Below are 14,447 nucleotides of genomic sequence, written 5' to 3'. Positions count from 1 at the left end.
CACACTCACATACACAATTACACGCACACACTCCCATGCACTCACGCAGTCATGTGTGCACACACTGGCACACAGTCACATGCACACGCAGACATCATGCACCCACAGGCTCGCACACACACACTCACACGCACACTGCTGCTGCAGAAGAGAAGGGCTTTCCTTTCACTCGTCATTCGTAGCCTTCCTACTTCTCCTGGGTTTGGTGGGACATTTCCCTGAAATGTGAATTTCGTGACTTTGACTCCCTTGTAGAAACCTGGAGCAGAACCTCCCGAGGAGGACGAAGGCTTGAAGAGAGTGGACCCTCTGCATCAGCTCATCCTCCTGTTCAGTCGAACGGCCCTCACGGAGAAATGGTATGGTCGGGAGGAGGGTCCGTGTGAGGCGCGGGGAGAGGAGCGCGGTGCCGTGTTGGGAGTCTGTGTCCCGTCTCCGGGTTTCTGTCTCACTGGGTCTGCTTGGGAGAGAGCCTTGTCCAGAGATAGGACCAGTCGCGTTATACCCACGGCCCAGAGTTCGTTCAAGTTCAAGCTTTAATGCATACTCTTGTTTTTCTTAACAGTTTAGTAATTTGTTGATCACTTGCTTCTGAATCTTCTTACAAAATGACTTTTCTCTTTATCACAAGCAGCCTTTATAAACAAAGCAAAGAACTCAAAGCGAATTTTAGTACCAAACTCGCATGGAGACCAGTAGTGACAAAGGACTGTTGCCACTGTGCAGGAGGTCTCAGGAACCTCTTGGGGGTGGGGAGACCATCTTCGCAAAGGGCGGTCTCCCTGAGGCCTGTTTTAGCACCGCCTCCATTTTCCTGGCTTCTGCAGTCTTGTTCGTGTGACTTCCCCGAAGCCACAGAGGCCAGACCTCTGTGGATTACATGAGAAAATTACATGTGAAACACACGCAGAGGCCAGCAATCAAAATGTGCCCACTGCCGCTCCTGCAGTTCCTGCCAGACGGGCTCTTAGATGAGACGTTTCAGAGGCCAGAACCTGCATCCGCTTCCCCGCCCGGGAAGAAAGCCTGCTCTGCCCAGGCTTCCCTCTCGCTCTCCCCAGGAGCCAGGAGGTGATTGATTACCAGCCCATGTGCACAGAGGCTGCTCAGAGTCCTGAACAGACGTTTGGCCTCAGGGAGGCCGCAATCACGTGCATTTCTCCCTCTGACCGAAGCGACCTCTACTTCTCTCGCGATTTCTCTCTCCCTCCCTTAGTACTTCCTAACTAACAAGTCATCTCATCCCTAAGTGTAGAGCCACTCTGTCTGCCATTGTCAGGTAATAAGCCCTTTCTCGGAAGCAGATCTTTCTGATGGCTGGAGTTTAAGATTGCAGAAATAACTTGGCAGTGAGTTATTTTCTGATGGAAACCTTTCTTCATAAATCAGTGGTTTCCATACTTCTTAAAAAGAGGATAATAAACATTTGAACTTCTTAATTTTCAATAATTGTTATGATGATTTTATAGCATAATTTCGGGGGTCTTTCCATCAAAAGTCAAATGTTACTTCTGTCAAAAGCCCCTGCCTCATTTAAACTTGCTTGTTTCAAGTTTTGTAGTTTCCAGAAAATGAAAGTTATTGCGTTTGTGTGTAAATCATTACTGTGTCTCTTCCAGAAGGTAAGGCGGGGCCGCTGTTGGAGATCTGAGATCATTACTTTGCCTAAGTTTTGTGTTTATTTCATTTTAAAAAGGTATAGTTGTTGAAAAATATAGGGTATTTTATGCGATTGTAATTATGCATATGACTAGCCTTCTACTTAAAAACAATTTTTTTTCTTGTTTTTCATAGCAAACTGGAGGAAGATTTTTTATACATGGCTTATGCAGATATTATGGCAAAGGTAAATAAACATCAGTCTTAATTTTAAAGTTTAATGAAATACGATTATTTTATCTGTCAGAGGATAAGAATGTATGTATTTCTGGGTGGAAATAAAATGCCCTAGACCTTAGACACCTGAGGTGCATTCGTCCCAGCTCTCCACCTGTTCCGTGAATCTGTTCTCACTTCCTTGACAGGTAATCATTGCTTCCTCCTCTAACACGTTATTTATGGGGAGCTCACTTTTCAAACATCCATTCATTCAACAAATACTGGGCTGCGAGGTGTTGGGGTACACGATGACAGAGAAAGGCACATGCCCCACCACCCTGGAGTTTATTGTCTGGTGGGGAAGACGACACTTAAACAGATGACCACCAGCAGTCTGGCGTGTTTAGTGGTGGAGGGACAGGTCACGCAGCCCCGTGGCGAGTCCCGCTCCTTCTGAGGCTTACGGAAGTCCTTGATGGGGGAAGGGTGGCCTGACCCCGCAGAGTCAGCACCAGCTGGTGGCCACTGAATGTGAGTGTCACTTACACCATTTAGGGATGGGTCTGGGAGAGGAGCCGGGTTCTCAGAGGCTTCTGGCCTGAGCAGCCGGGGCGCTGGCAGTGCCATGTGCTGAGGGCGGAAGGAGCAGAAGGTTGCAGGCCCACAGTGACGAGGAGAGATGACAGGTTTGACGGTGCACACGTCAGTTATGTGCGACAGCTGAGTGGAGATGTCACAAATGCGGTGCGATGTTCACGCCTGGCATTGAGTGTCTTAGGGAAGGCTGCTGAGTGCACACCTGGGCTCCTTGGTGTTGCAAGGTTAATTGCAGCCGTGGGCGTGGAGGTCTTGCTGGCAGAGGGCAGCAGGAGCAGAGAGAAGGGCTGGGGCCAGCCCCTGAGGACACTTAGGGAGTGGCGAAAGGACAGCGTTTCTCTCCCGTGGAACAGCAGGAGAGAATCTGCAGTGTGCTGGCACGCAGGCGCTGCTGGAGCAAGTGTGCAGCCGGCAGGCTGTGCTCTGTGCGTTCCACAGGTGCAGCCTGAGTACCTGCTCCCCATGTGACCACGTCAGCACTGCAGGCAGGCCTGTGCAGAGGACGCTGGTGCCCGTGCTGGGGAGAGGAAAGCGGGGTTCTCATGGGAGGAACTTGGCAGAGACCTTCCCAAGGAAATGGAGGAGGAGAAAGGCAGAATGGGAGGTGAAGGGGGATTGTTCTGTTTGCTACTTGTTTACTTTTTAGGAGAGATTTGAACCTGCTTCTGTCCTGGTGGGAAGTCTCCAGTAGAATGGGCAAGGGACTACCTTGTGGGGCATGGCCTGGTGTGGGTGGGGCAGGGGGCGGGGCGGGTTGCAGGGTGTCAATGGACCATCACAGTCCTGCGCGGCTTTCAACCCTTTCATCTCACGGCACTCACGAACTAGTAACTAACGTTCTGCGGCGCACCCAAAAGATATTTTTTGCCAATCCGACAAGAAAGCTAAATGTAGTTTTGACTCTTTTCCCTCAGATTGTCAAACTAAAAAAAATGACAACAGCCAATGCAACAGCTGCCCTGTGTGAATGAGGTGTGTGCCGCTGACTGAATAGTCGGGCGTTGCATGTTTTAAACATTCTTGCGGTGCGCCGGTAGAAAATTGCTGTTTAAACCGTAACCCACAGTAAGAAGTACATTTTCTAGCATTTTCATAGAAACGTAAAAATAGATACTTTAAAGGAAAATGTTCATGAAATTATACTATTCCTCTGAGCACTACAGTCTGATATTTTCTATTCTATTTAAATTTTAAAAATGTTTAAGCCCTGACTGGTGTAGCTCAGTTGGTTGGGCACTGTCCTGCAAACCCAAAGGTCACTGGTTTGATTCCTGGTCAGGGCCCGTGGCCTGAGCCGCAGGCCGGTCTCTGGTTGGGGGTGTGTGACATGCAACCGATCGATGCACACGTGTGCATCTGACACGTGTTTCTCTCCCTGTCTTTCTCCCTCCCTTTCCCTGTGTCTCCAAATAAATAAACACAGTCTTTACTAGAAATGTTTGAGATCATGACTCACTAAATAGATTTTACATCCCATTAATGGGTTGAAACCCATAGTTTTAAATGACATTGAGTTAAAAGATTAAGAAGAAGACATGTCCTCCTTTGGAGGAGGCTGGCGTAGGGTACTGACCAGCAACTGTAGCATCCGGCACAAATAACACCCCTATTTTCTTACAAAATCATAACATGTAATTCTGTAACATAACAATAGCACAGTCAAACACACCATGTGACATTTTAGGTGAAATGTTCAAATTAAAAGTATAAGTTATTACACCCATATTATTACTATACCAACCACACCCAAGTAGGCCTTACTTCTGCTGGACCCTGTATGAAAACAGGTCCTGGCAAACCAGAAAGCAGATTTAGGCAGCAGCGCTGTCTTCCCCGCGAATCTGGGGACCAGATGCAAATCAGAGAAGGCAGGGGGTTGTCATCAGGAGAGGGTTTGGGCAGAGCCCTGCCCAAGGACCCAGGGGCGTGGCCGAGGGCTGGAGCACAGGCTGGAGGGCAGGCTGTAACTGGAATACACGAGGAGACGGGGGAGAGGGTGCCGCGTTAGGGGTTATGGAGGCGTCCTGGACGTGTCCTGCTGAGGGAGCCAGCGAGACAGCGGGCAGATGGGCAGAAGCCCTGTCCTGGGGGTGTTTGCTCGGCTGTGTCCGGAAGCCGAATCTAATCTCTTCTTCGAGGTGCTGCAGTATGTGGTGAGGCTCACTCCTTTTTCATGGAGTTTCCCTTCATAGTTGAATGATCTTACTCCTTGTAGTGTTAAATTCGTCCCGGGCATGCCACGCTTTCGTCCCCAGTCCAGGCCACTCTGCGCACATATGACCAATGCACCAGCGTGTGCCACCTGCAAACGGGCGAGCACAGATGCTGGCAGGGGCTCCACTGCTCATGTGTATGGGGCTGTTTCCTTGCTGTGGGGCCCTAGGATCCCGTACGTTTACACTCAACTGTACAATTACAAGAATTCAGTCATTTCTTTTGTCAGCCAGAGCACGAGTTTCCTTCCTTTTGGGCTTGCCTGTCAATCTGTGTCATTTATGAATATCTGTTGCGTTTCACTGGGCATAGCTTTCTGTTGACAGTTGATGTACTTCTGAACTAAGTGCCTGCCACCATTTCTCTAATGGTGTGAGACCACTGCCCAAGGCCAAAGCATTGTTAAATTCAGTTTCATCATCCAGTGTCAGATGGCTCTGTCCACCTCCGTTAACCACAGACGCGATGAGTGTGCTTCCCTGTGTTTCTCTAAGGTGCCAGGGCTGGTGGCTGACATCAGACTTAGAATGAGGGGTCCGGACGTCTGTCTTCATTGAGGAAACCAGCACCCAGGAGTCTGAGGTGCCAGTGGCCTGCATTGTTTCTCAGAGTTGACCAACAGTTGTGTTGTATTTGCGTGATGACTCGTGCGCTGTGTCTTGCAACTCGAGCTCTGTTCAAGAGACCGTGTCTCCACGTCTTCTCCACCATTGTAGGACCTTCCGCCACGGTTTGCTGTAGTTAGGTTTCACTTACAGTTTAAGTATAGGAGTACAGAATCGCGTTAACCATAGCTCCGGATTCGTGATGCACTCTCATCATTGGTCCATCAGTGGCCTCATTTTATTTAGTTACTCAGTCACTTTTAATAATGTAGCAGTAATACATTATTTTCTGTTACATTATGGGAAATACCCGTAAAGTCACTATTCACAAGAAAAGCGGACACCTAGCCAATAACTTGCATGTGAGCTTATGGTCCCCCCGTTAGTCCACGTGCCCCTGCGCAGGGGAACCCCCATCCTGAACTTAGGTTCCAGGTGCCCTTGCTTTCCTTTGATAAAGTTTTCGTTTGGTGCACGTATTTGTTAATGCACATATATTACACATACACATATCACACATACAGGTATACATATATGCATATCCAGCTTTAGTTGTTTTTAACACTTAAAGGGGCAGATGCTGTGTGTAATCTCCCCGTACTTGCTACTCTCTTGCTGTTGTTTGGTGAGAGTCCTGCAGAGGTCCTGTGTCACCGGTGCTGTGCCCTGGCTGTGACGTGTCCTGCGCAGTGTGTGGCTGGCCCATGTCCTTTCTGGTGGCCGCCTTTTCTGTTACATCCATGCTTTTGCTAAGGTGCAGATGGCTGAAATGCCTGCTCTTTCTCCTGTCTTCTATTTTACACCGTCACGGTCCATAGGACAAGTGGGAACATTCAACTTAGGACAAAGTGCCGAACTGTTTTCCAAAGTCATGGCCTTGAATGCGTTCCCGCCAGCAATGGTCGGGTGCGGTCTGAGCATCTCCATCTTCTCCAGTCTCTGATATTGTACAGTTTATGAATTTTGGCCAACCAAGTGGATGTAAAATGGTATTTCATTATGGTCTTAATTTTCCTTTCTCCTGGCTTAGTAACGTTTGGACTTGAAAACCACTTCTCTTTAGTGGCTGCCCCCATCCCTCCTCAGCGGTCTATGCCGCTTCACCCTGATCAGTGCTTTTACCAGTTCGAACGAGATAGCCATGTAGAAGGGTCTAGAATGACGCCATCCTAAATTAAACATCAGCGAGTGTCTGGCTGAGGCAGTCTCTCCTCTTACTAACTTAGCACAGTATTTAAGGTGCACATTAAGTGATGCCCAGGGGTCTGTTCCTTGTTGCTTAAAATTATAAAGGGCTGGGGTCACTTTCCTCTGACGTTTCTCTCCTCTGTCACCCATTAGCTCTTAACAGATTTAAATCCACACTCAGAGTTTCTGGTTCTGCTTTGTCCAATATCTGAGGAGTTATGTGGTCAGAAAGGCAACTTAAGAGTGCATAAAATACATTTGTTTGCAGTATGAAATTTCCAGAAGATTCTGGCCAGATTGCCCTATTTTGATCTGGATACTTGAATGGTCTGAAGTATCCTCTATTATAGTTTTCCGTTAACTTTTTCTCCTAAATTCTATATTCCATACTTCTGCCCCTATACATATGGATTTTATTCACTTTTTCCCCTTGGCATGTGGAATTGCTCTTTCTGGCCTAGAATTTATCATTTTAACCCAGATCGCTGAATTCTGTACGTCAGAACTGCCTGATCGAGCTCCTGGCCTTATCCTGTATATTACATGGGTGCACTTCGCTCTCGGAAAGTATGTGCCTCTGCGTTGCCCGTAAATCCTTCTGTTTCTGTCTGGCACGTTGAAACGTTGCTTGAGATCTGCTATAATCTTCCTGTGGTCCCAGCACCCCTCCTGCCAATCAGAAGTTACCCCATGGGTTTGATGAATTTGACTAGGTTTTAAAAAATGACAAATTTTAACCTTATCAGAAGCAGATCTGAACTTTCTCAGGAAGATATTTTTAAGTTTAATATATTTTATTTCAGAATAACTCTTTGTAAAAACAATGTATCAGCTAGAGCTATAAATTCCTTTATACAAAAGCAAACATATGAATTTTATAGCCTAAGAGAATATCAAATGACAATTTTCCTGTGTATATTGTTTACCTCAATCCTTGTTCCTCCCCAGTGTTCCTGAAGGTAATGAAATTTATATAGGAAGTAATGTATTTGAAAAAATTTAAAACTTTGTATCCTTAGAAGACATTCTGTAGCAGTATCCTAACCTGCTTAAATGGTAAACACACCTGTTACCTGATTAATCGAGCCCCTATGTATTCACGCCTGATTCCTAACGCAGGTGGAGGGAGGCATGATGAAGGCTGTGTTAAGGACCAATAAGCCCAAGGCTGATGTTCTCCACATCAGGTGCACAGGGTTTGTGGATGACCGTGGATGTGCCTTCCAGATAGGTGTCGCTGGAGCTCTCGTGGATCCTTGTTTCCGAAATGCCTGGCTAATGATGACTTGGGAGCAAGGGGACATTCACGCAGAGCGGGGACTTTCCTGTCCTCCAAAGGATTAAGCAGCACTGTTGTCCTTCTGGTGAAACTTGCTATTTGACACCTTTCCACATGGTGAAACCGTCACGGGGCTGTGCCCTTTACTGTCTCCTTGGCGACAAGCCACACGCACTTTTGCATTCTGCGTGGGGGGGTGATGCTCAGGGCATAGTGGTTGCGTGGATGAATGTGACAGCCCTTCAGATTTTGTCCCCGAGGAGTGGAGGGATCACATCCGTCCCTTCCCTCCCGTTCCAGCTTCGTCCCATAATCAAAGTGCTGTGGATCACTGAATTCAAGTCTGCCTCAGATTTGTAGCTTAGATGCACCGCCGTACCTCCATGCACCTCGCTGGCATGCTGAGCGATTGCCAACCGTCAGAATCCCTTAGAGTGCTTGGCACGATTGGCGTGGAAGAACTGTCGGTGTTTCTCGGCCATGGGTTAATGACCAGCTTCCTTCGTCCCATGATCCTTCTGATTCCAAAGCACAATGATAATAGTTGTTGAGATTTATTAAAAGCTTATTATTTTTTCAGACACTTGCTTTGAAGTGGCAACAATTTACATGTTTTACTTCCTATGATCCGCTCAAGACTTGGGTGTTCTGTTCTTATCCCCCCTTAAATACGAGGACCCCAGGAACATGCCCCGGGCTGGACAGCTAAGGCCTGGGGGCAGCATGCATTGAACCAGGTGCTGTGCACCCACAGCCCGCTCACGACCACGCCACTCCGCCCCCAAGCCCCCTGCAGCTGTGGGAACTAGATGAGAACACAGACACGGGTTAGCACAACTCCCGTCTCCCTCTGGGGAAAATAACATGATACAAGTCAGTTTTATGATTTGTGTATAAAAGAACGTTATTAGCAGTTACACTTTCACTTTTTTCCTTTGGACAAAATGCAGTAAAGCATGAACTTAAAAAGCAATGACAAGATTTACTTTAGTTCCTGGACACTACTTTCTCTTAACTTCAATCCATAGCTGTTGCAAGCACCCGTGCAGGTGATGGCAGCATCACCACGAGAAAACAGCGATGCCTGTCTGGAAAGCATGCGTCTTGGTGTAAACAAGGCAAACGCACGAATAAGCAGGATGTGCAGTATAACGTTGGCCTCGTAAATATGCCTATGGGACGTATAAAGTCAGTAATTAGCATTGCAGTTTGGTGAAGGCCCAGTAAGATTTTCTTTTAGGTCACGAACTCATTGCTGATACCATCTAAGGCTACGGCGGCTGCTGTATTACGTATATTTAAGCAATATTGATGACAAATTAATGCAAGCACTCTGGTGTTCTGCGCTACATTCGTTTGTGCTTCGTGCCCCACCATATTCTAATCCTGTCGACCTTTCCCATTTTTCCATGTGCCAGAGTTGTCATGATGAAGAAGATGACGACGGTGAAGAGGAAGTGAAGAGTTTTGAAGTAAGATGGATCTTTCTAGATTTGCCTTTTTCTCCTTGGAAGCATTGTTCCATAGCTCATAACTGACGTTTATGTTTCTTGCTTCATGGCTTAATCGCAGCTTACTGTGTCAGGGACCTGCATGCCAGCAGCGGGGGCCAGTCTGCACCCTGACACGCCCGCAGTCAGCACCAGGGAACAGACTTGTTAAACACGCCAGGACGCCTGTGTGTTTGGGATGAGTGCCCCTGAGGAGCCCAGGGATGAGAGGCTTCAGATCGCCCCATCTCGGGGGAGGCCGCGATCCAAATTTCCAACAGACGCGTGAGGAAAATACTCACTGACGAGCAATGTGACATCAATTTCTAACGGCAGCCTTGGCTTGCTATCTTTTTCCGAATTGAATCTTAAATATTTGGCCTCCGGAGACTCCTGCCCAACAGGTCACTCGCTCCCTGCACATCTGCGGCCAGAGCACACAGCCAGTCTGCTTGCATGAGGTGGGGGCGGGGGCGCGATCTGCCTAGGACCACCTGTTAGCTTATGGTTATGTTCCCAAACCTTTCAGCCTGAAATAGCCGCATAATTTGAACTGCTCAATGTTAACTAGCCAGAAAGAAAGGAAACATCATTTTCCCCCTTTTCTTAGACTGTACTTTTGCTTTTTAATGAGAAAAACTAGGTGTTGTTAACTCACTCTCCTTATATATTTTTTGATTTTAGAATTTTCAAAACAAGAAATTAAGTGGAAGGGAATAGAGTAGATTCTTTACGATTTCACTATTGATTAACTTGTCTGGACTTCGAGCCAGAAGTCTGGGGGCACATTGGGACCCAGCAGGCAGCCGCTAACTGCCTTGGACCCGCAGAAAGGGGTAGGTGAGGACCAAACACGCAGTGTCTCTTTCAGGGACAGCTTGACATGGGCGTCTCTGCCGCACTGAATCACTGTGTGAGAAATACGAGAACTTACGAACTAGAGAAAACCAATGACTATTGCTGGCTGCGAAAACGGCCCTCAGGGTAATTCCCTGTGTGGCACTAGAATCATGTCTAATGTATGTATATTCTGTTCTCAAATCCATCTTTACTGATAAGAAACTAAGGTAAATGAGAATGAGTTGTGAGCCGCAGGTAACAGTTTCTGAAGTGTAACCACTTGTGGTCTTCAGAGCAATTGTTTATTGCTGTTTTGCTTCTGTCCTCATCCTTCCTAAGGCCACAGGATCCCAGCGCAGCAAGGTAAACTGTACGTGTGTGTATTTGTCTGGGTCTCAGTTTCAGTTTCTGTGACATTTACCTTTTTGTTAGACCCAACATCTCAGGCTCTTTGGTAACAAAGTCTTGCAGTCCTTCTACCAGTTCTAGCCCCAGTGCCACTGGTCTTCCCAGTATCCCATCCTTGACCCAGGCCGAGTCTTCTTGCACTTGCAGGAGCTCCTGGTTTGAGATTTGCGTGGCATGCCGTGCGGGGTGGAGGGGTCCCACCCTGCAGAGGGCGAGCCCTTCGCTAGGGACTTCTGGCCTCTGCCTCCCGAGGTTTCCTCACACCAGTCTCGTCACTTGAAGACAGACATGATAAGTGGCATTCCTGGTGACGCTGGAACTAAGCCTGCTCTTCCACTGTGTTAGTGCCATCTGCAATTAGTGTTCCACAATTTCAACACTGATTTCAGCTTTCATTCTAGGGAAGATCTTGATTATTTCTACCTCTTAATATTTTGAATAGCTAAGCACTTATAAAATTTGCTAAAAGAAAACATTTTGAGCTAGAATTACAAGAGTAATTTGAGATTTAAAAAAGTGTGACATAATGAGGAAAAGTCCATGAGGAATAAAGCAAAGCTCGAGAAACGTGGCAAACAGCGTGGGGACCAAAGCAGGGACTTGCCGGCTCTTTGCTCCTGTCGTCACAGGTGTGCATCGCTCTTCACTCCTGTGACCCGGTGCAGCTTGCCCCGTTGAACTTGACAGTTTCATCCCGGCTCCATCTGCAGTCCTTTCCCTACAGCTACTTACTCAGCAGTCGGCTGCATATCCAGTTCATTATTGTACATAACCTTTGTAGAATTGACGCTACTTCAGGATTAAAATTATTAAAACAAACGGTTAAATCTTATAAAGAGGTCAAAATTATTTGAAAGGGAAGAAACATTTGGGCAATTACCAGAAATTTTAATTACTGAAATTGAATGCTTTATTTAGCTTGGAATGTTTTACAAACCAAAGCAAATAAATAATAATAAATTAATAATAATGATTCAAGTCAAGTAACTTCATGCTTCTGAGCATGTTGGGTTCTGCTCACCAAGATCACCTGAGAGCTTTGATACCAGAGGGGAACACATTTTTAAACTACGATTTTGCAAAATATGCAGAAACGTTCTTCAGATGGTTACTTCTGCTCTTCTCTAAGACGTGAGGGAATGAAATTAAGCAATAGTGCAGGGAAAGCATTTCTGTGGAACATTAAGGTAGATTTATTACTTACTGTAGAGCCTACATTAATGGCCGTGGAGCTTGTGTGAGCCAGAGGGGCGGAGCATGAACTTGCCCTCGAGAACATGTGGCTCAAATGCTCGGCCAGTGGCACATCCTTCGGTGGATGCCCAGTTTCTCACCTGCGATGAGGTTTTGATGAGTCCCTGAGGGCCTGTTATTCTATACTGTGGGTTAGAGAGATATCTTGTGTCTTAAATACTAAATATGGCTGCGGCAGGGTTGACATTCAGTGTTGAGGACCTAGGAGGCTAACTTACATGCCCTCCCAGAGGGGCCTCAGGCCTAAGCAAGAGTGACATCCTTCCTGCCGAGGTGCCCAGCTCATGTTCCCAATGTACGCCCCATCACGTGTGGACGAATCGAGGTGGGTCCAGATGCCTGACAGACAGATGGTCTGCAGCCCGGCCTGGGGACGATAGCACTTCTCCCTGGTCCCTCCAGTGATCTATCTGATTCTTTTTTTTTTTTTTTTTTTGAATAGATTTTTTTTTTTTTTTGGTAAATTCTGCAGGGACAAACTGGCTGTAAGACATACTGTCTCTAACAGCTACGTAATTGACCTTCGAATAGGTTTATTTTCTTCCTTTCAGAGGAACACAGCAATCTGAATTAGAAGGCTGCCCGAGTCTTAGAAAAAGGGAGCCTTTGAATATAAACAAATTAAAGATGTAGCTGTGTATATAAAGTACTGAAGAATTATTTCTTTACTCAAGATAATTTACAGTTTTTAGTCCCTATTGCAGAAGCTCTGTGGGGCCGGGGGAGGGCATTTTGGTGGCCAGTGTTCTCGAATGCTCATGCTTGTTGCCGTCCTCCAACAGCCGAGAGTTTATATTGCGTGATGGAATTGTTGGTCTCAGGTCAAGCCCTCATGCCATAGCCCCGGTTCCCTCGGAAACAGAGCAGAGAGCCAAGTGCTACCACTTCATGGGGCTGGGGTGTTAACCGTCCTGGGAAGAGTGAGAGAGAGGAGGAGAGGCCCCCCACAGGGAGGACTGGGCGCAGACACAAGCCAGCACACCTGAGCTAACCAAGGCCGCTCAGCCCATCCGCAGTTGCTCAGCTGTGTTGGCTCCAGGGGAGGCCACGTGCACCTGGACCAGTGCCTCCTGGGGGCGGAGGGTGAGTGATTATCTGCTGGTCCATCCCACCTCCTACCTGTCATGGGTCACAGAGAGTTAATTTCTTCATACTTCCTGCTGACCTTAACCAGCCTTTCCGTGCAACCCCTAGGGAAGCCCAGGTTTGGGTCCTGCCTGTGGGGTGTCTGAGGCCTGGCATCCCTCTGTGTGCCTCAGCACGGGGGCTTCCTAGTGAGTGGTGGTGTGGTGGCAGCCAACTTCCATAGCCACGGCGGTGCTCTGAGTCATTTCCAGGGCCGCGCTGGCTCAGGAGCAAGGCGCATCGCCAAGGCTCGGTCAGAGGGGTGTGAGAGGGCTGGAGGTCGGTGCGGGCATGAGGCATATTCCCAGAAAGCACAGCCCTCTGTAAGGTAATGGTCATGCCTGTGGCTACTGTGGACCTAAATACACTTAAACATGCATGTAAACATGCAGTTGTACGTTTTTGATATGCATGGTAATTTGACTCAATGTGCTTTCGTTTTTAAAACAATCCCAGGGGAAGCTTAGGCTTGACCACAGTGTGTGCAGTGAATGGGGTGCCGGGAGTCATTTGAGGACAGTCAGATGGACCACACGTTGTCCACGCTGAGCTCCACCACCTGTGAGATCTTAAGCCTCAGTTTTTCTGTCTGTAAAATGCAGCTCATTATAGTATCTACTTAGAGGATGGTACTGAGGATTTAATTAGTTAGCACACGTGAGGCACTCAGAACATCGCCTAGTACAACTAGCTCTACGCATACTTCCCGTTACTATCCCGTTCAGTCCGTTTCACGTTCGTGCAAATACAGAAGTCGTAGAGAAACGTCTGCAGTGTGGAGAGCACAGCCCTACCCAGGCAGGCGGGAGGCGGCGTTCCCATGTGAGGGCCGACTCCGTGACCGTCACTCAGTGGGTCACGTAGAAGTACTCTGCTTCACCTTTTTCCACTTTGAACAAAAAGCGTTGAGTTAGATATTCTCAGAGGTCATAATCACCTTTAAAATGTTGTGATTTGCTATTAAAGAGTAAGTTCTTTTCATTTCCAGAGAAATTTCATAATTCTTCTAAATGCATAAATATTGCTAGAAGCAAATACATTTTCATTAGTTTTCTTCTGGTCTTTGGTGGAGCGACGAGAAGAAAAATAAACCCTATGTTTTTGTAGAATAGGAATGTCACAATAAAAATGGCTCATGGAAAATGAAGTCAATCTTCTGTGCATATATACGAACCTCTACCTTTCCCTACCTTGGGATTTATAATTACCACACAATGACACATTGTACGGTCAGACGGAGGGGTAAAATCATCGAGGAAGGAGAGGGTTGGGGACATGAGAGGAGCCTTGTGGGAATGACGTTTACACAGAGACCCACGCTGTCACCCGCCAATGCATGGCGGCCGTGAGCACTGCTGCTGCCAAGTTCTCCAGGAGCCGCCTTAAACCACAGACATTGAACAGCTCACTGTATTAGGAAAATAAGGGCTGTCTCCTTGTTTGGGAGAAACAAATTCCTGAAGTTTTTTTTTTTTTTTGAAGACCTTTGTAAAGACGACAATGTGTGATAGAATGAAAAGGTCCTTAGCAATTCAGGAAAAGTATTATTTGGGAATCTATAAAGTTTATCCGAGCAGGGCTTGGCATCGGACGAGTACCAGGTGTCTGAGGGTGGAAGGACTGTGTGTC

General features: G+C 47.1%; 1 protein-coding gene across 7 annotated transcripts in view; it reads left to right on the top strand.

Moving 5' to 3' along the window:
* Window positions 1-14,447, top strand: part of RYR2 (ryanodine receptor 2) — a 522,347-nt gene that overhangs the window by 438,909 nt on the left and 68,991 nt on the right. For 4 of the 7 annotated variants that reach the window (XM_071219596.1, XM_071219599.1, XM_071219597.1 and 1 more), the window contains 4 exons: window positions 256-359; window positions 1,795-1,846; window positions 9,120-9,173; window positions 10,371-10,394. In XM_071219596.1, coding sequence (XP_071075697.1) covers window positions 256-359; window positions 1,795-1,846; window positions 9,120-9,173; window positions 10,371-10,394 — 234 coding nt within the window. The remainder of the gene's footprint in view (window positions 1-255; window positions 360-1,794; window positions 1,847-9,119; window positions 9,174-10,370; window positions 10,395-14,447) is intronic. The other 3 variants (XM_071219601.1, XM_071219600.1, XM_071219598.1) reach the window with 1 other exon arrangement.

Source organism: Desmodus rotundus, chromosome 10, assembly GCF_022682495.2.
Source record: "Desmodus rotundus isolate HL8 chromosome 10, HLdesRot8A.1, whole genome shotgun sequence".
NCBI classification, from domain to species: Eukaryota; Metazoa; Chordata; class Mammalia; order Chiroptera; family Phyllostomidae; genus Desmodus; species Desmodus rotundus.
Note: the sequence above shows the minus strand (reverse complement) of the source record. Positions and strands in the feature narration are given on the sequence as shown.